The sequence below is a fragment of the Panthera uncia genome, chromosome C2 (assembly GCF_023721935.1).
Source record: "Panthera uncia isolate 11264 chromosome C2, Puncia_PCG_1.0, whole genome shotgun sequence".
NCBI lineage: Eukaryota > Metazoa > Chordata > Mammalia > Carnivora > Felidae > Panthera > Panthera uncia.
In genome coordinates, this window is record NC_064810.1 from 12,025,807 (window position 1) to 12,049,459 (window position 23,653).

At 53.0% G+C, this 23,653-nt stretch overlaps 1 protein-coding gene and 1 long non-coding RNA gene across 4 annotated transcripts; both read left to right on the forward strand.

The window, feature by feature from the left end:
- Positions 1-976: 976 nt before the first annotated feature.
- On the forward strand, positions 977-12,676 carry CFAP298 (cilia and flagella associated protein 298). Of its 2 annotated transcripts, XM_049627921.1 has the most exons (7): positions 977-1,286; positions 3,069-3,236; positions 5,195-5,262; positions 10,177-10,335; positions 11,165-11,296; positions 11,963-12,058; positions 12,365-12,676. In XM_049627921.1, exons 1-7 carry the CDS (start codon positions 1,148-1,150, stop codon positions 12,473-12,475), a joined length of 873 nt encoding a protein of 290 aa, XP_049483878.1. In that variant the 5' UTR covers positions 977-1,147; the 3' UTR covers positions 12,476-12,676. The 2 variants fall into 2 exon arrangements, with proteins under 2 accessions (XP_049483878.1, XP_049483879.1); XM_049627922.1 differs by lacking the exons at positions 977-1,286; positions 5,195-5,262 and having other exon boundaries at positions 3,159-3,236.
- Positions 12,677-14,810: 2,134 nt separating this feature from the next.
- LOC125920769 (uncharacterized) lies at positions 14,811-23,385 on the forward strand. 2 transcript variants are annotated; one of them, XR_007457188.1, is made up of 5 exons: positions 14,811-14,908; positions 18,137-18,270; positions 18,353-19,857; positions 20,368-20,926; positions 23,068-23,385. It is a non-coding gene; the product is annotated as an uncharacterized LOC125920769 (long non-coding RNA). The 2 variants fall into 2 exon arrangements; XR_007457187.1 differs by having other exon boundaries at positions 18,137-19,857.
- The last annotated feature ends 268 nt before the right edge of the window (positions 23,386-23,653 follow it).

The window sequence follows — 23,653 nt, forward strand, 5'->3', positions numbered from 1 at the left end:
CCGGAGACCCCAGGGACGAAGTTCCAATGGGGAGAGCCAAAGTTTCAGGAATACAAAGTAGCAGGTGCTTGCAATATTCAGATCGGGCAATGGCCTTTCGAAGGAGATAACGAGGGTTGAAGCCTTGCACTATCGTACGTAGCTTTGGTGGCACCTTGTTATCAAGGACTAAGTGCAAATGTCACCCAATTTGGTTTTCTTTATGCTTCTATCTGAACCTGCCTTGTTCCTTATATTTTGTTTTCTCTTTCTCACTTCCACTGGGATATAAACTCCCTGACAGCAGCGACCCTGGCCTTTCCGCGGTGCCACCCACGCCTGGAAGAAATAGCGCCTGTTCAATAAGAATTTTTCGGGCGGTGGCTGGCTGGATAGCTTGGGCACGGTCGCTCCGGCAGCAGCCGCTAGAGCCACCCTAGATAGGCGAATCCGAATTAGCCCGCACAGAAGAGGACGCACACTTTTTCCCGCCCCTCGGTGCTCACACCCCGCGCCCCGCGCGAACCACTCCGCCCCCCGCCGCGAACATCTCCAGACCGGAAACAGCGGAAAGCACTTCCGGAAGTGGTGAGTGACAGCGGCGAAAATGCCGCTGGGACTTGTAGCGGCAGCGGGGACCCGCTTCAGGGCTCGGCGTCTGAGGGTGCCCACCACCGCACCCCTCCCCCCGCCCCACACATCTCTCTAGGTGGAACCTCGGGTCCGGGAGAGTGGACGGGGCGTTCCGCGCTCCCCTCCGATAGCTTGGGCTGTGTTGGGCTGTTGCCCCGACAACGGGCACTTCCGGGAACGGCGCAGGACTAATCCTGCCGGGCGGGGGGCGGCGCTGGACGGCGGCCGTCTCGGACCGAGTGGATCGTTGCCCGGCAGCACCTGCTTCCGGGAGCTTCGGCCCCGCCCCCGCGCGCTGCGGCTTCTCCACCCTCGGCTTCTGACTGGCGCTGGCGGCCCCAGTGTTTCCTTGTTGCTCCTGGCAACAGGCACTTCCGGGAGTGAGGGCCTTCCCCCTCCCGGCCCCGCGGGCACTCGAGCCCCGAGTTCCGGACTCCAAGCAGCGGTTAGGCGACGATCGCTCCTCGGCCTCGGGTTACGGCGGGCCGCGCATCACGGGCCTCCTCGCCGCCTCGGCGGGGTCTCCGGGGCCGCCATGGTTCTGCTGCACGTGAAGCGGGGCGACGAGAGCCAGTTCCTGCTGCAGGCGCCGGGGAGCACGGAGCTGGAGGAGCTCACGGTGCAGGTGACCCGGGTCTACAACGCGCGGCTCAAGGTGCAGCGCGTCTGCTCAGGTGCGGCCCAGCGGCGCGGCGAGTCTGCGGCCGGGACCGTGGAGCCCGCGCCGGGGCGGGGAGAAACGGGCCATCCGGGATGGGGAAGTGGGGCGGCAGCCGCAAGACTTTCTCGGGCCGGCTGGGCGGGGAGGGTCAGGTTTGCGAAGATTTGCAAAGACGTGCGGCCGGCGGGCTCGAGAGGGGACAGTCCGCCGGGGTCCCGCGGAGAGCGGAGTGACTTCGGCACCCCGCGTGCGGGCAAGGCCAAGTGCGCGCCGAATCGCCGCGGGGCAGGGTGTGAAGTAGCCGGGGAGACGGGCTAACCCGGGGGAGCCGAAACACCCGGTCCGAGAGCAGGTGTAGTGGAAGGAAATCACTCTGTCGAGACGCCTTGAGTGGAGCGCCTCCCGGTGGGGGAGCACCTGACTTTGGGACACCCCCACCTCCCGAGGGTGGGAAGAGCAACCTTGGCGTCTCTTGCCCTTCTCCAGGAAACACAAGCCTGTTTCTCATATTACAACGTTTGGTCACTCCTCTCGAACGCTCTAGAGCAGCGCTGTCTGGCGACTTTCCGCCTCGAGGGAGGTGCTCCCTATTTGTGCTCCCATGGTGATACTCCAGACGTGGTCTAGTGTTTCTGTAATACGTGATTTTTGTGCCATGGAGAACTCCTTAAGGGTTATGGTTTCTGCCTTTATGGCGCATACATATAGTTTCTTAGAAAATTTACTGATTCCAAAACCAGCTCAGTATTAAATGTTTTCCTTTTTTATTTAAAACATTTGGGGAGAAGAGTGACTCCAACTTCTTTTTCTATAAAATTATCAATTGAAAATGTGCTGCTAAATGTTACGAGTCGTGCTAGTGGCTCACTCATTTATTCTGTAGCTCCCATTGTCCACTGTGATTCAGGCAGGCCCCAGGGCTCTCTGCCTGCCAGAGACCAGGGTGAAGGAGACCAGCCCCTGGCCCCCAGATGCTTAGTGTCTGGTAGGGAGAGAGACAATAAAGACCCCATTAAGTTACACCATTTGTTTTGTAGTGTTGTATTATTACAAGCCACCTGGTGTCTTCCTACAGTGCTATGGAAACTCGGAGGGAGGGAGGAAGGAAGGGCAAGCGATTTTGCAAGGTTGAAGTGTAGGTTAGTTTTGGGGTGAATATATATGGGATTGGAAAAATACAAAGCCACGCTTTTGCATAGTGAACATGATACCAGAACACCAAAGTCTAGTCCCATCTCTGCCGCTTTGGAAGGGTGTGAATTGCCTGAAATCCTCTCCACTGACCAGATCTACACAAATTATTTAGAAAGTATGTCTCTAAAGTTGCAAGCCTCAGGTGACAGGGCTGTAAATGAGGGAAGACCAGGATGTGGAGGATTCTCTTGCCTGCCTCACAAGGCGAAATGCAATAATCTACGTGAACACGCTCGGAAATTGTAACGCCCTTGGTGGATATGTATTCAGACCGTCAGTTAATTTTAACTTGTGCCCCCTGAGTCCCAGAAGGTACAGCCCAGCAGAAGATTCGCGCACAGAGCCTGCAGCCCCTGCTGCCCACGACCACGGTGAGCTCCTAAACTCGGTGCCGCTGCTGACCTAGGACAAATGGGCGACCGTGTGTCAAAGGTCAAGGACAGGCCTGGCCCAAACCAAGTGGTATCTAAGCATTTGCTAAATAAAATAGGGAGCCGCTGGGCAAGACCCCTGACCCCCAGGGAGCCTACATTTCACTGAGGTGTAAGGTGTTGTGATGATAATTGTGATGCGTATTGTGTAACTTTCTCTTATTTTTAAGAAATGGAAGAATTGGCAGAACATGGCATATTTCTCCCTCCTAATATGCAAGGACTGACTGATGACCAGATCGAAGAATTGAAATTAAGGGATGAATGGGGTGAAAAGTGTGTACCCAGTGGGGGCTCGGTATTTAAAAAGGATGACATCGGCCGAAGGAATGGGCAAGGTAATCCAGCCTGTGTCTTCTGTGTGCACGCGCGAGCACAGCAGGAAGTATGCAGGTGGCAATTTCACGGGAAAACACGGACCTCAGGGGGCACCTGGGTGGCTCAGTTGGTTAAGCGTCCAACTTCGGCTCAGGTCATGATCTCATGGTTCATGGGTTCGAGCCCCGCGTCGGCTTTGTGCTGACAGCTCAGAGCCTGGAGCCTGCTTCAGAATCTGTGTCTCCCTCTCTCTCTGCCCCGCCCCTGCTCATGCTCTGTCTCTCTCTCTCTCTCTAATAAAATAAACATTAAAAAAAAATTAAAAAAAAAAAGCAAAAAACACAGACCTCAGTTTTCTGTACAAACATGAAATACTGCACCGTGTAACCGACTCCCGTGGTACCGTGCAAATCCAGAATGAATCGGGTAGGTCGAGGAAGCATCTGTCTTCTTGCTCTTTCTTTACTAAGGTGCTGCTAGCTTTTACATCAGATGAACCACCTGAAGCTGCCAGTTTTGTAGGTAACAAATGGTGAAAATTGAATATGGTTCGACCGAATAGTTTTGGGGGGCAATCATTGACAACGTATTGAGGGTTCTGTTCTGTTACGGTTTGCAGATACTAGGGTTTGGCTAGAGATTCTGTGTGAACAGAGGCGATGAGTGTCGGCACATCGTCTCCCCTTGAATCGAGGGCACGGCCCTCTGTGGTGTAAAACGTCTTAGTCCATGTCAGCATTCTGAAATCATTCCCCCTTTAGTGTGTGGTTGATCGTGTGGAATTTCAAGGAAAAAAGACGGGAGTCCATTTTGATGGCTTATCCCTTTTAACCTGATTAAAAGGCCCCGTTTAAAAGACCGTAATTGATCGTTTAACAGACACCTAAGCACCTACGTATCTACTGTGCTAGAACACTGAGGAGCAAAAGAAATACAAAAGTGTCCCTACAAGGACTTGACAGGCTCAAAAAATATTGTAAAAAAAAATAGTGAAGATGATAGGAATTTTTAGTGTTATTTCAGGTGGGTTTTAGCCTGGAAAATGGTTGGCTGTCTTCCACAGCTTTTCATAATGTAAACTCATTGTCAATTTGGAGAGATGTTTTTGCTTTTTTTTTTTTTTCAATGTTTATTTACTTTGAGAGAGAAAGCATTAAGCAGGGGGAGGAGCAGAGAGAAGGAGAGAGAGAATCCCGAGCAGGATCCTTGCTGTCAGCACAGAGCCTGATTTGGGGCTCAATCCCACGACCCTGGAATCATGACCTGAGCCGAAATCAAGAGTCAGACACTTAACCGACTGAGCCACCCATACGTCCCAAGATATTTGTGCTTTTTAGAAGGAATTGCATCACTGAAAAAAAATAATAGTATGTCCTGAGAACCAGTTAATGGTTCATTATTCACCTTTAAACCAATATTATCTTAAATTAACCATTTCTATTCTAACACAACTTTATGTTTCTAGCGTTTTCAGTGTCTTAATTCATACTTTTATTTATTAAGAAGTTGAAGCTCTGTGGGGCTCCTGGGTGGCTCAATCGGCTAAGCCTCCGACTTCGGCTCAGGTCATGATCTTATGGGTCGTGAGTTCCAGCCCCACGTTAGCCCCTCTGCTAACAGCGCAGAGCCCGCTTCCGATCCTGTCTCCCTCTCTCTCTGCCTCTCCCGTCGCTTGCGCACAATCTTTCTCTCTCTCACTCAAAAATAAAGAAACTTAAAATAAATAAATAAATAAAGCAACGCTTTGAGAGCCTTCCCAGCTTCTCGCCGCCAGCTTCCCTGTGTCCCTCACCTGAATTCCACGAGTGTCCTCCTCTCAGGTCCTTGCTCCCTGACCTGGCCAGGAGGGATTAGGACATCTAAGCGTTTTTGGGGTTTGTTTGTTTTGGTTTTCTTCGTTAGTTTTTCCCTCTCCCCTCCCCAAGAAGACCTTTAAAGACAGCTGTTTCTCTCCCTCTTCCCGGTTCTATTTCCACAGCTCCAAATGAAAAGATGAAGGAAGTGTTAAAGAAGACTATAGAAGAGGCCAGAGCAATCATATCGAAGGTTAGCTTTTTTTAAATGAAGCCCTAAGGCCTGTCATTTGAAATACAGACTCCACTTACTCCAGAGTGGAGTTATCTGCGGCCCCGCCTGTTCTTTTTCTAGCCTTCCCGGGGCAAGGCAAGGACCAGCCTGTTTGGGTGTGGGTGGTCGCTTTTCCTTTTCATATTGGTGACAGCTGTCCTGAATCCTCCTGGTCTCCCGGGTCAGGCAGAAAGGGTGCCTGGCCCGCGCGAGTGCAACGTGGACGTGTGGGACACCGTGTAGTGCGTGTGGCACAACCACGAGCTGATGGGTACGTGATGTGGGGAGAACTTGAGAAAGTGAAACGTAAACATCGTGACCCTGTAAGAGCTCCGTGGATATTTGATTGCTGGAGTTCGTGCCGCTATGAATTACTTTTTTGCGATGGTCACCAGTACTTACGCAGAAGCTGTTTCATAGAAGGAGAAGCAGAGGTCATACCTGACAGTGCAGGTAATGTGACCCTGGAGGAAAAGAATATTAGGATGTTTGAATAATTGTTTTGTCTGTCACTTGCTTTATTTATGTGTTGGCCCTGGGTGTTGCTACCCCCCGCCCCCCATTCCAGCCTTCTCAGTGGATAACTTTTTTTTTTTTCTTTTCCTACTGATCACTGGGCAAAATCACTTTTTTTTTTTTAATTTCTTTTTCAATGTTTATTGATTTTTTAGAGAGAGAGAGAGAGGGAGACACAGAATCTGCAGTAGGCTCCAGGCTCTGAGCTGTCAGCACAGGGCCTGATGCAGGGCTCAAACTCACGGACTGCAAGATCATGACCTGAGCCGGAAGTTAGAAGCTTAACTGACTTTAGGGGCGCCTGGGTGGCTCCTGGTTGAGCGTCTGACTTCGGCTCAGGTCATGATCTCACGGTTCGTGAGTTTGAGCCCCACATCGGGCTCTGTGCTGGAGCCTGCTTCAAATTCTGTGTCTCCCTCTCTGTCTGCCCCTCCCTTGCTCATGCTCTGTCTCTCTCTGTCTGAAAAATAAATAAAGAAGAACAAAAAATGAAAAAAAAGCTTAACCGACTGAGCCACCCAGGCATCCCTGGGCAAAATTACTTCTTTTTACATTTTTTTTTTTAAGTTTATTCATTTTTCAGAGACAGAGCGTGAGTGGGGAAGGGGCAGAGAGAGAGGGAGACACAGAATGCGAAACAGGCTCCAGGCTCCGAGCTGTCAGCACAGAGCCCGACACGGGGCCCGAACCCACGGATGGGGAGATCATGACCTGACCTGACCTGATCAGGACCGACTGAGCCACCCAGGCGCCCCATGGGCAAAATTACTTCTAAACCAACGTGTCCTTAATTCTTCAAGCTCTTAACTAATCCTTTAAGTGCTTCAGGAATGACTGCTCTTCAGTGCCTATTAATTTAGCAAAAGCTCTCTCAAGTCCGACAAGGAAGGCTTTGGTTCAGCCCAGTGTTTGCAAAATGCCTTTGATCCTAGAACCTTTTTTTTTTTTTTTTTTACAGTATTGATCGATCGTAACTGTTAACACCTGATCAAACTAGCACGTGTCAGGGCGTGTGAGGAAAATCATGGCCTGGACACTGCTCTGCACCCTTCACTCCCCTCACTGTCTGCTGTGGAAATCCTTTCTGGTCTCTTTGCTTGTGGATCTTCTTACGTGGTTGTCTCCAAATTTACAGAGAGGCTTCTCGGGCTCCAGTCCTTTGCTGCAGTGATTTGCCCAAAGTTGCAGGGCTCCCGAGTGGCCGGCCTGACTTCTCGCCCGGGGCCCTTTCCACGCCGCCTCCAGAAATGCAGTGCACATCACCGTCCCCTCTCCAGAGCTGGCCACGGTGGGGACAGTTAGCACTGTGGGGCAAGCAGGAGAAGGTTCGAGTCCTGTGGCCAGAGGTTCATCATGGGGAGAGTGAGAGATGGTGGGCCATCCAGACGCGGTGGCTCCTCGGGTACGAGACCACTGTCTCTGTGGCCCCTTTTCCTGAGCTGTCCCTCTGCTGAGAGCAGGAGACCAGGTCATTGGGGTGTCTGCTGCCCTGAAGCCGCACCAGCTTTCCTCTGTCACCCTGCCGTGTTACCTGGCCAGGGATCACTGCCCTTGGCATTTCGTGGAGCTTGTACAGAAAATGACTCACCTGCGCTGAGTTAACGGTGGTGGTGGGCGACGTTTTCTGAGCAGAAAGGCTTGCCTCACGTGACCCCGTATCTGGGAGCTCTGCACACCCATCCTCTGGCATAAGCCTCTGATGGGAAGACCTGATATGTTTTCTGGGGATTTGTGACTCCCGAAACAATCTCGTGAGCCACCTGCGAGCAAGCAAGGCAGGAACATCCCCTCTGTTTCACAGATGAGAACAGAGCTTTAGAGAGTTCGGGTCTGGGCCCCCAGGGCACGGTCCACCTTCCTCCCTCAGGCCACACATCCACCCTGCCCCCCTCAACCCCCTCTGGGACCTGGGCGTCCCTGCCACAGAACTCCTGCAGTCACTCCTCCTCCTGTCTTACTAGTCCGCCACTCGGTCGGATTAGAGCACCGTCACCCAGAATGGCCCCCTTTAGCGCAGGACCTCCCGTCCCCCTTCCCCATCCCTGAGCCCCCGCCCGGCCACGCCGCCCTACTAACGCTGCTTCCCTAACCCATCCTCGCCCAGCTGGGCCCCAGTTGGCTGGCCGTGGGCAGCAGGCCCCGGGCTCTGAGGCTCCAAATGGCGTGCGTCCTGCCCTGCCTGCCTCTTTCCTTCCGGCGTGGCACAGCGGTCAAGGCTGTCTTGGCAGGACCCCTCAGTTCTCTGTCCCTCCTGCAAGGTCCTCTTCTCATCCCTCCCTGGAGACTCTGATCTGTGTCTAATCCCTCCCCCCCGCCGCGCCCCGGGCTCTCCCATTTCTGCTGCTGCCCCCACTGTTGCTTGCCCGGAAACCCAGGATGGGGGCGATGTTTTCAGTGCCTCCTGTTCTGCGGGCTACATCTACGCTGTTAATGCACTCAGGCCTCTTTCCTTCTCCAGAAATCAGTTCTCTGCGGCTTCACCCTCACACCGCCCTGTCCCTCCCAGCGAGCTTCCTGGAGCAGACGTACCGCCACATGCGTGGCCCGGAACCTCCTGGGTGTCTCAGGACCCGGCCTCTGTTTCCTTCCCCCACAGAGACGGCCATCTCAGGGCCACCCCTTCGCTTCGCAGGTCGGAGGCTTTTCTGTCTGACACTGTCCTCTGAGCACGTCGAGGACCCTCCTGTCCTCCTGTCCCCTCCCAGCTCCCTGAGTGCCCTTTCTCTTGCCTCTCACCACGTTGCGTGTTTATCAAAGCACTTTCTCCTGGGTCCTCTTCTCTCTCCTTGCCCTTCCCCCCAGTGTTTTACCTCCTCCTCCAAATGCACAGTCTGCCTCCGCAGGGAACTCCAATCTGTCTCCTCCCCCTGATGCCTTCCTTCGCCTGCACCTGGTTCCTAGACGCTTCTTCCCAAAAGCCCTCGAGGAAGCTCAGGTTTCCTACAGCTGAGAGTTCGATTCCTCGCTCCTCCCTGTGCTCTGGACCCAAGGAGAAGCACTTCCTGCAGACTTGCCACTTGGTTTTGGCAGAGCCACCGGTGCCTCGATGACACAGGCTGTTGTCCCCCCCCCCCCCCCCCCCGCTGTGAGCCTTACCTCGGGTCCTGTACCGTCTGTCCCACGATGGCGACAACCCAGCGCCTTCCGTTGCCACAGCCACCGCTTTATTGAAGGCGCCCTGGTAGCCTTTTGGTGCCTTGCAGATACCGACCGGGAGGCCTGGGTTCAGGTTTCACACTACGCAGTGTTGCTGCAGACCCCGCAAGTGAAAGGGCAAGGTCCCTGGCAAGAGCCCACACCTTCAGACGCCAGGCAACCCCCGGCGCTTCTGTCCCGGCTGTAAATCTGGAGGTTCCCACAACCCCCCGCCTGGTTCACCAGTTCACAGAACACACTGCGAGCGCTGTACTTACGACTATGGCTTTGTTGTAAAGGACACAACTCGGCGCCGAGTGGAAGAGATGTAGGGCGAGGTCTGGGGTGCGGGGTGCAGAGCCTGTGGGCGCTTCTGGGATTCCCGGCACCTGCCTTCGAATAGCAGTGTGTTCTCCGCCCCGGAAGCTCCTCCGGGCTCCGATGCCCAGGATTTTTATTTTTATCGGGGTTTCATTACGTGGGCGTGAGTAATAAAATCCTGGGCCATGGGACTCCTCTCCAGCTCCCCTCCCTTCCCCCCCCCACCCCAGGATGGTGATGGGGGTTGGGTCTGAAAGTTTCAACCCTCTAATCTCTGCTCCCTCTCCCTGAAATGAGGTCCCACATGGGTCACCTCATTAGCATAAACTCTGGTGTGGTCCAAAGGGGCTCCTTACGAGTAACAGACATTCCTGCCACTCAGGAAATTCCTGGGCATTTCCCTGCTCTCCCCCAGCCGGGAGCCTTCTTCGCCCACCACAAGGTTAGGCTCCTGCACCGTCCCTCCTGCCCGGGAGAGACGTCGCCGCCTGTCCTCAGCGCAGATTCCTCAGCCTGGCCTCCCCAGCACGAGCCCCAACGTCCCCAACCCCCTTGGGCACTGGTGCGCTGGCTGCACTTATGCTGCTCTTTGCTTCTCCTGGTCCTGTCGCTCACCTGCCTGCTCCACCTTCCCCCCACCGTGGCGTGGCATGGCCCGATCCCCTCGGTCTGCGCTGCTGAGCGTCCTCCGCACTTGACTGCCCTCGTCGGCCCCACTCGTAGTCTGCTTGGTGGTCTAGGCCGTGGCGGGCGCAGCAGAAGCCCCGCGAGGACGTTGGTGGCTTCGGTAGCAAGCCCCATTGGAGTCCTTTGTGTCCTGTGGCAGTCGTCTCTGCAGGAGGCCGGTACAAGAACCTGATCAGTACTTACTGAATCGGTCAGTCCCAGTGTACAGAATGATTCCTGTCCCTGTCCCTTCAGAAACAAGTGGAAGCCGGAGTGTGTGTTACCATGGAGATGGTGAAAGACGCCTTGGACCAGCTGCGAGGTGCAGTGATGATTGTCTATCCCATGGGGCTGCCGCCATACGATCCCATCCGGATGGAATTCGAAAATAAAGAAGACTTGTCTGGGACTCAGGTATGTGGCTCTCGGGCGTCCTGTGGGGTGGGTCACTGCAGAGTTGGGCCTCCTCTCCTGGACGTCGTGTTTCGCTTCCTACGCAGCCTTCCATCCTGCCGTGCTGTGCTTCCGAGCAGAGCCCTGGGTTTAGGGGAGACCCCGAAGGTAGTGCTCGCGGTTGAGGGCACACAGAGGAGCAGGAGTAACTGAAAACCTGCCCGTTCTCTTTGGCCACTGGGAAGCCAGAAACCTAACTCGTGCCTGTTTCTACCCAAAGTGCATTCATTGGTCCCTTTGCCTGGAATTTTGTGTTCTAGCCTCACCTTTTGCTTCATGTTATTTTCCTGCATTTACGTTCCATTTTCCTTTGTTTTTCTCATTTATCCTTTATCCCATTGGACAGTGCCTGTGGCTCTGAGCCATCTTAAATAGGCGGGCTGTGCAGAAGCAGACAAACAGCCCCATTGTGCCTAGATGTAAAAACCCGGCTGGATTCCAGTGTTCTTTCCTGGCAGTATCCTCAAAATCCATCCGAGAAGGACATCGTATTATAGATGAGGGTGCACATGGGATAGGGTGCTCCCCACCTCCCAGAGCAGGAGGGTGACGAAGTCAGGGCAAGAGCTGGAGCTACCAGGAAAGGCATGAAAATGAGCAAGGGCTTTGATTCGGTGGGGGTGGTGGTGCCGCCCGTGGGGAGAGGGGAGGTGGGGCGGGGCTGAGATGCCAGACCCTGCCCCACACTGGTGGAGGGGGGACCAGCCAGGCTCCGTGCACCTGGGGGAGGATCACACTCGTGGGCCAGTGTCCGGATGCACCTTAAAGCCGCTTCTGACCACGGCCCCAGGCAGGACTGAATGTTATTGAAGAATCAGAGGCCCAGCTGTGGTGGGCGGCCAAGGAGCTCAGAAGAACAAAGAAGCTTTCAGACTATGTGGGCAAAAACGAGAAAACCAAAATTATCGCCAAGATTCAGCAAGTGAGTACTTTTGCTTTCACACGACACCACTTCTTGTTAACTGTTTTCCAACCACTAAAAAATTAGAGTAAATCTCACTTAGTCTCTTTGTTACACATACTTTAATCCCGTTAGTGCAGGCTTAACGTAAAACAGCGAAAACTGGAAGACAGTATGGATTGCTTGACGATATCTGCAGTTTGTTTTAATGGGGGGGGGGGTGTACATAAGCCATGCTAATTTCAACCTTAGAAATAGGGCTGCAAGTAACTAAAAGTGGTTCTCGAAACGGAAACTACAGCCTAGAGCACTGATTTCAAGTTTTCAAAGTACTGATACTCTGTAAACAAGGAGGATGTGCCAGAAGTCGTTAACAGATGTAGATCGCGTAGAGACGTATCCGTGCGAGGCTGCTTTGTCCTAAATCATTTCTCCACGATTATCTCCATCCCTTCTCCACTGGACCCGCGGCGGCCGGTGGCATTGCCCGGCCTCTGGTCTCTGTCCGCCATGAGGGCCCAGGGTTGAGGGGCTGCTGGAGACCAAGCCTCTCCTGATGATCAGAACGGATCCCCAGTTTATGTGTAGCAGTCGGCAAAGACGGTTATAAAACATTCACTGTGACTTCCCGGGTGGCCCCTGTAAGAGTGCTGTAATCCACAGTCTGCTCTGCCCTCGTCTTTGCAGAGGGGACAAGGGGCCCCAGCCCGAGAACCGATCATCAGCAGTGCGGAGCAGAAGCAGCTGATGCTGTATTATCACAGAAGACAGGAGGAGCTCAAGGTACCGGGCTGATAGGTTTTCAGCAGAGCTGGCACCACGGGCATTCACCCCCTTCCTGACCCAAGTGCGCGGGGGGCCACTGGGGGGCCGTGAGTTCTGCAGGATGTAGGGAGGGGCGTTTCTAGAGCTCCCGCCTGTCCAGGGCCCCCGGGACCCTGCCAGGCATCCCACCTGCATTAGAGTCTGGGAGCATCCTTTTGGGGAGATGGGACTGGGAGTTTGGATGTGGGTTCTTTCTTCAGTCTGTTCATGTTGCAAAATACTTTCCTGAAATGCCTTCCTGTGTAAAACATAATTTATTTCCAGAAATTGGAAGAAAATGACGATGACTCCTGTTTAAATTCCCCATGGGCAGATAACACTGCTTTGAAAAAACATTTCCACGGGGTAAAAGACATCAAGTGGAGGCCAAGATGAAGTTCACCAGTTGGTGATGCCCTCGTTAATACCGGCTCACCTTTCCTGTAGGCAAAATAAAAACACATTTAAATAATAATAGGGCGCCCACAACCCTCTGAAAAATGTTGAGTTTCTAGTTGTTCTAGTTTTTCTTTCCGTTTGAATGTATCTGATAAAAATTATTTAAGGTTTTAGAATTTAATAAATACATCCTCAAAAGGATCAGCCTCAGTTATTTGTATTTCAAAACAACTATTTAGTGTCTTTGACTGAATACTAAATGTAATTACATTTTTTGCTTCTGGATCTGTTTTATATTCTCACGACCGCTGCTGTCTTGGAAGAAATGGAAGAAGTGTCTTTTCTCCCTGCGAGTCAGGTGTCCGCTGAGCAGCGTGACCGGCAGTGGCCGCTAGAGGCCGCCCGACACTCACCGCCCCGCTGGGCTCAGCCCTGGATCCTTCCAGGGCCTTCTTTAATCCCGCCCGACACGGTCACTTTCCTGGCATCGCCCAGCTGCCAAGGTAAAGTTTGCCTCCTGGCTGACGCCCGACTGGCCTCGCTGTCTAGGTGTAAAGGCTACACCGTGATGAAAGCCGGGGAGCAAGCTTGTCTGACCTGGAGACCGAACTGGTTCTTCTGTAACTTCTGGGCTGTTCCTGAAAATGAACACAGCCCCTGTAGCAGACGGTTCTCCCAGGTGGGCTCGGCCTCCAGCTCCCCGTGTGCTAGGCTTCCACGGAGGCTGATGACGGGGTCTGGCTCATTGACCACGCACCATCCTGGCCGCTTTTTAAACCCCATCCCATCATCCCCCACAGACCCTGGCACTGGAGCTCAAGTTCATCTCCCAAACTGCCTGAGCAGCCAGAGCGGCCTAGAAATCCTGTCCTGCTTGGCTTTTGGCGTGGAGAGTTCTGTTCCCGTCATTGGAGGAAATGCAGCGTGCTCGCCCTGAGGAAGAGCAGTGACAGGGACGGCCCCTGCCCCTGCCCTGGCCCTGCTGTGCCCACCGCTCCTCTCCCTGCCCCACGGCCACAAAGAAGGAGCTGTGGAGGCAGGGGCGGGGTGGGCATGCCTTCTGCCTGCGGAGGGGCAGGATTTCCCGGGGGGAGGGGGCGGCCCGGCCACTTGCCCTCTGCCCGTGCCCGCGGGTCAGACCAGTATAAATGGGAACATGGCAGCAAGATCCACCAAGACTCTGCCCCCACCTGGAAGGGAGGACTTGGGCCCTCGGCAGAGACTAGCCTCTCAGGAGCAGGAAGGACCTCGAGCACTGCACATGTCCATCTCCCAGAACCTTCTGCCTCCTCTCCTCCCCTCCCCACCATCTCCAGCTTCCTTATAGCGGCTGCCCCCAAGCTGGCTACTGGAGTCCTGCTGTTCCCTAAGCAGCGTTTCCTGAAGTGGGTTGGAGCCAACCACACGTGTCCTTGCAACTGACTCGTGTTGTGGCTGATGGTCAAAGTTTGTAAAGTCAAATCTGCATCTATTTTCTTTTCGACTTTGGTTATAACTTTAAGTGTCTCCACGAAAAGTTTTTATACTTGCACGATGTGAAGTTTGCAGTAAGATCCTATGATTTTATTTGAGGAGCTTCCCGCCTTCGACAGTGTATAGTTTATGCACGTTACATCCACGCCAGACTTGTAAAAAGCGTCAGCAAGTCACATGATCACAGTAGCTCTTTTTAAGAACTTTCTACATCATTAGGAATTCTTACTGACTCACTGGGATATAAATGCTTTATGTGGCCATGATAGTTACTCTTTTGCTTCACATAAGCTGAAGTTATTAGCCAAAGGGTCACTCACTTTGGGGTATAGAAATCACTAGATCGGGGCACCTGGGTGGCTCAGTTGGTTATGCATCCGACTCTTGCTTTGGGCTCAGGTCATGGTCTGGTGAGATCAAGCCCCGCACTGGGCTTTGCACCGACAGTGTGGAACCTGCTTGGGATTCGCTCTCTTCCTCTCTCTCTGTCCCTCCCCCGAAAGCAGGCGTGCTCTCTCCCTCTCTCTCGCAAAACAAAAAGAAATTACTAAAATACTACCTCACACTATGCTTCCATATTGAATACGCTGGTAAAAAGTACGGTCCCCTCCGGCTGCCCTTCTCCCCCGCAAAACCCCCAGGCCCCCTCTGTTGGGACAGAGCGGCCCCTTTGCAGCCATCTGTAAGGAAAGGGGGGGGCTGGCGGTCGCTGGTGCCCGCCATGTGCCCACCGAGCAGACGTGGGTTAATTCACTGCACATCACCCACTGAGGAGGCCGGTGGCGATCTGAAAGGGTGACCTGAGTCATCCCTGGTCACGTGGCTAGTGAAGGTGGGGCCAACCTTGGTCACGTGGCTAGCGAGGGTGGGGCCAAGAGGCCACGCGGCTGACTTGCTGAGGAGCCAGTTTATGGGCAGGTCACCTGACCAGATGGGAGGTTACAGACCAGCCTAAAGGTACGTGATCTTGTGTCTTTTTTTTTTTTTTTTTTTTTAACCCATCTTTGGATCAGTATCAGAAGGAAACGAAGTGCCTGTTTTCTGTGCGGCGCTAATCGGGGCCCGTAGATGCGTCCTTTGACACAACTTGTGTTCCCCCGTGGTTATTTCATGGAGACCAGGAATGCTAGTAATAAAATCTGACACCGCCTAAAGCCCTCCGGGCCAGCAAACCGAAAGCCCCGGGCGGTATTTCTGTCACAGGATTACCTCGTTCCTTGGCAACCGCTCTGCAAAGAATGTGCCATCCAGCTTGAAATCACCCGTATGATCCCTGATCCCGCCGTTGGCTGTTGGGCGGCCGCATACCCACAGCTGTGTCACTGTTTTCACCCTAAACCTCTCCCGGGTGCCCCTGGCAAAGCAGCCCATGGTACCCAACACCTTTTATTATTTTTCCGTGGCCCATCGAGAGGTCATCGTACTCTGGGTGGCCCGGCGGCCACCAGCGCGTGGCCGACGAACAGGACAACACGCCGGAGCCCTTCACTCTGCCCCTTCGTCTGCAGCATCATCTTGAAATAAGGTGGAGCCATGTGCGCGTGACGTGGATTTCAGGACCGCGGTGCAGTAAATGTCCACGGGCCTCCCCCCGCCGCCTACTGCCCTTCCCCCTTCCCACCCACCACCCCCCAGCCCTCAAACAAAGTAGGCAGACACAATAGCAGCATTATTCTAGTGGGTTCTCATTTCTTGTTCTCCCATTTGCATCGTGCCCGGATGGATCCCATAGGCTCAGCAACCGTGGGTTTTAGCGATAAATTTGCAAAATACAAGATGCACTCAAAATATAAAACTGCACTCCAGTCTTTGGGTCAGAATCCTCTGGTAGGACTAAATCGCTTACGTTGTAAAGTGAAAGAGATGAAGATAAGACAATCAAGGGCATTGATATGCAAAGCAAAACCCCAAAACTGAGAGCTGCTTTGAGTTTAACTAGTAGACCTTCACAAAATGAACTCAGCTCACAGGAACAGATGTCCACCTTCTCTGGCAACAGTTTCCGGGGCCGGAAAACCCTTGGCATTTCTCGAGGTAATTTACATTTAACTGATGAAAGAGTTTTTGAGCCGGATGGCTCTTGATTTTGCCTGGGGATGTAAGTATGATTTACCTTATTGAATATGGGATTTTAATAGCTTTGTGCCATAGGAACCCCCAAATCGGTGAACGCAGGTAGAGGAGTGATGGCACCGTTAGCAAAAATGGTCCGCCTTATGAATGCCTGATTGAAGCTGTGAAACTGTGAATTTCAAAATGTGTCTCATACGTTCAAATGTATGAGAGCCAAAATTCAAATGTGTCTCACACTAGAGTTACAAGAGCAGTATATAAATCGATTTCTTCATTATACATTTAAATATTCATAGTATTTTTCTCAGCTGAGGCATCGCGTACCTAACGCAACTGAGATTTTCGCCTAACTTCCCTCCCCAGCCCCGGGAAGGCTGCGAAGTGGCTTCTGTCTCCACTCCCGGATGGCCCCGCGTTTCAGCACTTTCCCAGCCCCACTGGGGCTGCTGTCTGTTTGTATGTCGTCTCCCTGAATGCACTGGGAGCTCTGGAGGCGGGGCACTGTTCTAGATTTTAATTCTTCCCCTCCAGAAGCAAGGACTTCGACATTTTCTGAAGCAGGCGAGGCTGATGTCGATGGGGGGCGGGGGGGCGGGGCGGTGAAGGGACAGGGTCTTCTCTTCATTCAAGGGCTGCTGTGCCTTGGCCCTTCTGGATAAAGGGAGGGGTGGGGCTAGAGTCAGGGGTGGGGGTGCTAATTCTTCACAAGGCCACGCCTCACGGGTCAGTGACAAAGTTCAGGCACCTGCTAGGGTCTGGTTTTGCCTGAGGGAGGCTCCTGCTTCCACAGGCTTTGGCTGCATGCGGGACCTCCTGGTGCCGGGCGGGGTTTGGGGTCACTCTGGGCCTAACGGAGCACAGCGTCCGTGCTTTTGTCACAACCCGATTGGGGGCCTGCAGAATTCCTCAGCGAACGTGAGCCTCGAGGCTTTCTCGACTGGGAAAGCCGTCACATGATCAGAATTTCATTTTAGGAGCAGAATCGTTAGCGGAATCCAGGACATTTTGTCATCACACAGAACACACCCTGAAAGATCATCTACCGTGTTTTTGAAGCGTATTAATTTATTTTGAGAGAGAGAGAAAGCAGGGGAGGGACAGAGAGAGGGAGAGAGAGAATCCCAAGCAGGCTCCACGCTGTCAGCACAGAGCCCGACGCAGGACTCCATCCACGAACTGTGAGTTCATGACCTGAGCCAAAATCGAGCATTGGACGCTTAACCGACTAAGTCCCCCAGGCGCGCCCCCCGCCCCCCCGCCCCCGATCATCCAACAGTTTTCAAAGGACGAGCAGCCTCAGACTGAATCAGTGCCACACAGCACGGCTCCACGTGGGGGTGCAGGTTTTCCTGCTCTTGGAGGCTTCCGTCCAGTCTTGGGTGTCTCCAAAGGGCCACAGACAGAAGTCCTACCAAATAGAAAAGCGACAAAACCTGTGTCCAAAAATGGCAAGGAGGAAGAGAAGTGTCTCTGGGAAGCTTCTGGTGGAACGTGTGGAGCTGGGCATGTAGACGTCCACACTACCCCCATCCCAGGAATGAGAGTCGGGGGTCCCAGAGCCCCCCTTTGACCCCACAGTGTCTGCCTCTCCTCACTCCAGCTGCATTCCGGTCCTGTCTTCCTCAGGCCATCTCAGCGACCGCACGTCTCTGCAGGGCCCCTCCCTGAGGACACTTCCAATCACCTGTTAGACCCCACAGCCCCCCCACTCTGGGGGAGGGGGAGGCCCTACCAGTCAGCACCCAGGGAACCCCGGGCCGGTTTTTGATCAGAACTCAATGAGACATCTTAAAATGCCTAAAGAGAGAGAGGCTTTCAAACTATACAAATACTATGGGTTCAAATTAGAAAATGTAAGCGGGGGGGGGGGGGGGGAAAGAAAAATAATTCAAATATCATCTTCCAGAGAGAGGTGTTCACTTTTTTTATCATGAAAATTGAAATTTATGGTGAAAGCACAAAAACAACTCATGGGGATCTCCCAAGTGCCCATCACTCAACTTGCAAAACTCTCAGCGCTTTGCGAATCCGTGCTTCGCAATGTCCTCCCGATGTCCCCTACTGAAGTCTTTAAATGTTTTTGTTTTGTTTTGTTTTTTGTTTCTGAGACAGACAGGGAGAGGGGGACAGAGGATCCGAAGCAGGCTCCGCACTGACAGCAGAGAGCCCGATGTGGGGCTCGAACCCACGACCTCGAGATCATGACCTGAGCCAAAGTCGGACGCTCAACTGACTGAGCCACCCAAGTGCCCCTCTACTGAGGTCTTTTAAAGAAATTCCCAGACATTATTTCACTTCATCTGTAAATTTTTTGTTTTTTTTTAAAAGGTTTTACAGATTTGCACATAGAAGAGGCACAAAGAAAACAATAAAGAATCTCCAAAGTATAAACAGTACAAACAGCATTCTCTGATCATAGAGCAAACAAACTAGAAATTCGCACTAACATCCAACCCACAGAAAGGCCCTTCCTCCTGGAAATCAGACATATGTATCTTTTTTTTAATGTTTATCTATTCATTTTGAGAGGGGGGAGGGGCAGAGAGAGAGGGAGAGAGAGAGAACCCCAAGCAGGCTCTGCACCATCAGCACAGAGCCCGACGCAGGGCTCCATCCCACTAACCATGAGATCATGACCTGAGCTGAAATCAAGAGTCAGATGCTTAACCGACTGAGCCACCCAGGCATCCTTCAAACACATATATTGAGATACACGCTTGCAAGATGGGAGCTATTCCAAAGCTGTACAATTTCTAGAAAGTAATGATATGAACAGAACAGCAAGTATATGATTCTGCTCCAACAATATCTACAAAAATATCTGGTAGTAAATATCAGAAACTATAAATCATTAAACACCTAAATAAAGAACTAGCAAAGGACCAACAAAGTAAACAAAAGAAAGCAGAAGGAAGGAATTAATGGAGGTCAAAGCAGAAATGTAACAAGTTGAAAAAGAGTGTTTCACTAATATGTCAAAACCGGTGGATTGAAAAATCAACCAAATTGGAAAACTACTAGCTGGCGTAATTAAAAAAAGAAAGAAAGAAAGAAAGAACCAGAAATACACAAAGTAAATGACAAGAGAAAAATAATTAGAAGGATTTTTAAAAATAAGATGACCGGTGACTCCCATTGGCTCCGTCTATAGCCTCTGCTCACAGCTCGTTCAATGCTTGGGTGTGGATGCTTGTTCTGTTCGAACTTGATCCCACTAGAAATCTCCTTTTCTCCCTACATCCCCCGCCCCTGGGTCCCAGGCCTCTCCCCTAGTTGCAACGATCGAGGCTCAGCCTTTGAACTGTGTACCGAAGCCTTGTGAGCGGCTGACTCAGAGCTTGAGACCAGGAGTCATCAGGTGTGCGATTCTATGTGGTGTGTGCTTAGGTTTTCTCGAGAGCTGTCACGGAAGAAAAGGAGAAAACTCAAACACAAAACTCACCAAGGGACCCTATGAAAACCTTAAAGACCAGTTGATCACAAAGCTGCCTGAACCATCACAAAGCACAGAAAAAGAACGTAAGCTTCTGTGTTACTTCCACGAAGCTAATAGAACATCGCTAGCAGACCTGACAAAGACAGTCTATCACTAACAAATACCGACGCGAACATTTTTGCATAAAGCCAGAAGCAGAGAGAATCCCCAAACACGTTTAATATGTCACGAGCAAGTGGGATTTTTTTCCAGAAATGCAGGGCGGTTTAATATCAGGAAATCTATCCTCTTCACAGAGCTGGGAGAAGAACCACGTGATCGCGTCCACACACGCCAACAAGGCATTTGACAAAATTCAGCTCCCGGTTGATGCTGGCTATAAACCGCAAACCACAGGGTACGGATGTTCTGCCTCCTGCCACATTTCTCTCGCTCTTAGTCTTCCAAAACGCGACTGGGGTGGGGTTCCAAGGTGGGTCTCTGGAGCCCCCCGTCCGTGGTAAGGCTGGGTATGGAGGATGAGGTTGAGGGGCTAAGTTCAGACGAGAAAGCCGGGTCGACGTCAAATGCTTGAGCAGCTGAAGAGGAAGCGGAAGCCCACAGGTCTCCGTAGGGGAAGACCAAGGTGGTTTCCAGCCCGGCCAAGGGTCCCAGGAGGGCAGCTCCCCTCCCACCACCAGCCTCCAGAACTGTGGATCGGGAGGTCCAAGAGCAAGGTGTCGGGAGATGGGTTTCTCCCAAGGCCGCTGTCTTTGGCTTGCACCCGGCCACCTTCCCGCTGTGTCCTCACGCGGCCTTGCCTCAGTGCACCCCTGATGTCTCTTCCCCTTCCTGGAAGGACACCTGTCCCCTGGGGTTAGAGCGCCACCCTCCTGACCACAGTGATAAGGTCTTCTCTTGTTTGCAGTGCTCGTGCCTGGCTCCAGCTTTGATGATGGAGGCATCTACTCCAAAGACGGCTCTCTCCGCTAAACACACAGCCGGCCACGGGACTGGGTAAAGAGCCGGCTCCCCACCTGCCGGTCTCCTTGTTTCAGCCATCTTGGTTGATTCAGATAACAGACCATTTGGGCCTCTTGCTTTTTTTTTCTTCTCTTCCCACCCTTCGAAATCCTAGGCCTATATTTTAAGTTCACCAGTAGAGTATGAACCCTCAAAACCCTAGCCCCCACCTTCAACCCCAATAAAAGTAGAATTCCAGGACTGGGCACTCACTAACTCTGTCTCTGTCTCTCTCTCTCTGGGACCTTGCTGTGTGGCCCCGGGTGTGCTGTGTAACTTCCAGGTCCTGTAAGTAAGAAACCTTTATTTCAAAGTTCCCTGACGGTTGTCACTGAAGGACATCTGCCACCAGAGCGAGAACCAGTGGGGCCCGTCCAACCACAGCACTGGTTACTGCTCGGCTGAGACCAGCGCACAACAATGACCCCATCTGACCTTATCTCCAAACGCCGTCACAATCTAAGGTAATAGAAAGATGAGGGCTTCCGTGTTTGAGTTTGGGGAGCACACACTTCAGTCCGCAGCAGGCTCTGTCGCTTAAAAAGCTGCAAGATCTTGGGTAATTTATTCACCTTCTGAGCTGCAGTTTTGCGCTCCGTGCTCTGGAAATAGCAGCATCGCCCCACCTCGTAGGACCGCGCAAGCCATCGAGCCCCCCAGGCTTCCTGCCCTCTCGCCACCATCACCGGCGCGAAGCTGTCTTCTTCGTGTTGCAAGAAGGCTGTCGCGCCGCCTCCGGGTACCGCGCCTGCGCATCCGGCAGAAGGACGGGGGAGGGGCAGAGCGCAAGAGGCCACCGTGGGGCCCACGCCTGCCTGCCCCGCCTCCCCCGTTGCTCCCCGTTAAACCATGCAGAGGCTCTTGCCCACATTTCCCCCTCGCCCCCCCTGCCCCCTGACCGGCCCTGGTGCTTCCCCGTGTGGCCCCTCCTCTAGGGAACTGTGAATAACAACCTTTTCAGTGGTAGTTGTCTCCCGACCTGATGGCCTCACTGCCCTGCATAATAATAGAGCCTTCCTTTTAAAACATGAGGATAGAACAAAACCAGTGGTGTTCGGGGGGGGGGGGGGTGTCCCCGAGATCACGGCCTGCAATTTGTTCTCAGATCTGCTACCTGCCTCTGCTCAGTGCTGAAAGGCACAGCTTCCCCCTCAAGACGGGATGCGTGGGGAGCGCCCGGACAGCTGTCACTCCTCCAGGGCGTGGCCCTTCGTGGCTGCTGTTCCCCCGCGTGGGCTCCTGAGCCCTACCCCGCGGCCCGGCCGCCCTGCCCGCCCACCATCCTGGTCACACCGGTCCAATGGCTGGGTGCAGCGACTAGAGGTTTCCCCTCCCGGAGTGCAGGCTCTGTCTGAACCCATATTTGGGGACCCGGGAGGGGTCAAAGAGCTGCTAAGTTTAGAATCTCAAAGCAACGTTCGCAGCCTGTGAACGCAGATGCGTGCTGGGCTGTTTTAATGAAAGGAAGTTTATATAAAAAGCTGTGGGAAATGTAGCACTTCCTTGGATACAAACACGGCCCAGTTACACATTCGCTCAAGATTTTGTCACTGTGACAAAGAGTTTCAGGAGCTGGAGGCCAAGTGGGCTGTCAAGAAGAACAGCGGTGGCCTAGTGAAATCGGGGTGGGGGGGGGGGGGCAGAAACCCGTCCTCGGCAGGCCCCTGGGTCCTCAGATTCGGAGAACCACATACTCAGGAAGAGTTAACTGCTTTGCTCTATCATCTCCAGCTTTGCAGGCCGGAGGGAAAGCCGTATATCAATGGGGCAGGATTGAAAACTATTCCTTATACTTGGGAAACAACCAGTCATGGTTGTTTGGGTGATCAGGAAACATGATGCCAGCCCCTAGTCTGTATCCTCATGATCAGGGCTGCCGTGCACCGCCGTTCAGGTTGTGCACCGCACAAGTGCTCCTGGCCGAGAGGCACGGCAGGCTGAGATCGAGAACGGAGCCGCGTCTACCCAGAGAGAGTGACGTTTTCTAATTTTTCAAACCAAGCCATGTGTCCAGGAGGTACATCCATCTAGAGGAAGAGTGCCATCTGTGACTGTCACAGAGGCAAGGTCTGGGGGCCCTGAGGTTGACCCAGCTGAGTCTCCTCCTACGTGGGCGGCTTACCGAGCCTGAGGAAGCCGGGCTGAGCACTTCAGATAACTGGTCTCACCTGATGAGAGGTGGGCCGGGACTCTGATGTTGTCAAGGCTCCTCCGCGATTGGCAGGATTAGCTGGATTTCAGGGAAACGGGGACCGGGAGGGACTCCGTCGTACCAGGCCCTCATCTCTGACGTGACGAAACACCGTGGATGCCTCTGGAGTTGGCCAGGAGACAGACGCAGTCTGATTTTTTTTGTTTTCCTTTAAATAGCCCCCTTCGTGGCTCCAAACCCAGGCTTCTCTGAGGGAGGCAGAAACCACCTCTGGGCGCTTTGCTTGTGTATGTTTCCCCCGCAGAGAGTGTCCAGATGCCAGCACCAGCCACATGCGTGGCTCCTAGTTGCTCCTGGGCCCGTGGCCTTGCCCTTCGTGCTTACAGGGCAGCAGAAAGACCACGACCAAGGCTGTGACTTGTCTCCAAACAGCGATTCTTTCCTTTCTTTCAGTAAAAGAGCAGTAGTTAATTCCGGAAGCTGGACTCCGTGCTGAGACTAAATCGCCACATTCCCCACCCTTCGTTGTAGTTGGGGGGTAGTAGCCACGTGATCAAGCCCCGGACAAAGAAATGAAAAAGAAAGGATGGGAGTAACATGGGGACACACGTCTTTTAAAGTGGCTTCTTCCCAGACACCTGGGTGGCTCGGCCAGTGAAGCATCCAACTCCAGCTCAGGTCATGATCTCAAGGTCTGTGAATTTGAACCCCTCATCGGACTCTCTGCTGACAGTGCAGAGTTCGTTTCTGAGTCACTGTCTCCCTCTCTCTCTGCCCCTCCCCCACTCATTCTCCCCCCGCCCCCCGCCCCTCAAATAAAAAATAAACATAAAAATAAGGTGACTTCTTCCTCTTCTCCTTTCTCCTTTCTGACACCTGGAACACAGACGTAATGGCTGGACTCTAGCAGTCATGTTGGACTATGAGATGACCCTGGGAAAGAAAGCCACATGTGGCAGAGCAACAAGATAGAAGGAGCCTGAGTCTGTGCCATCATGGGCCACCGTCCCACTCGGGACGGTCTGTGTGTGTTCTTCTG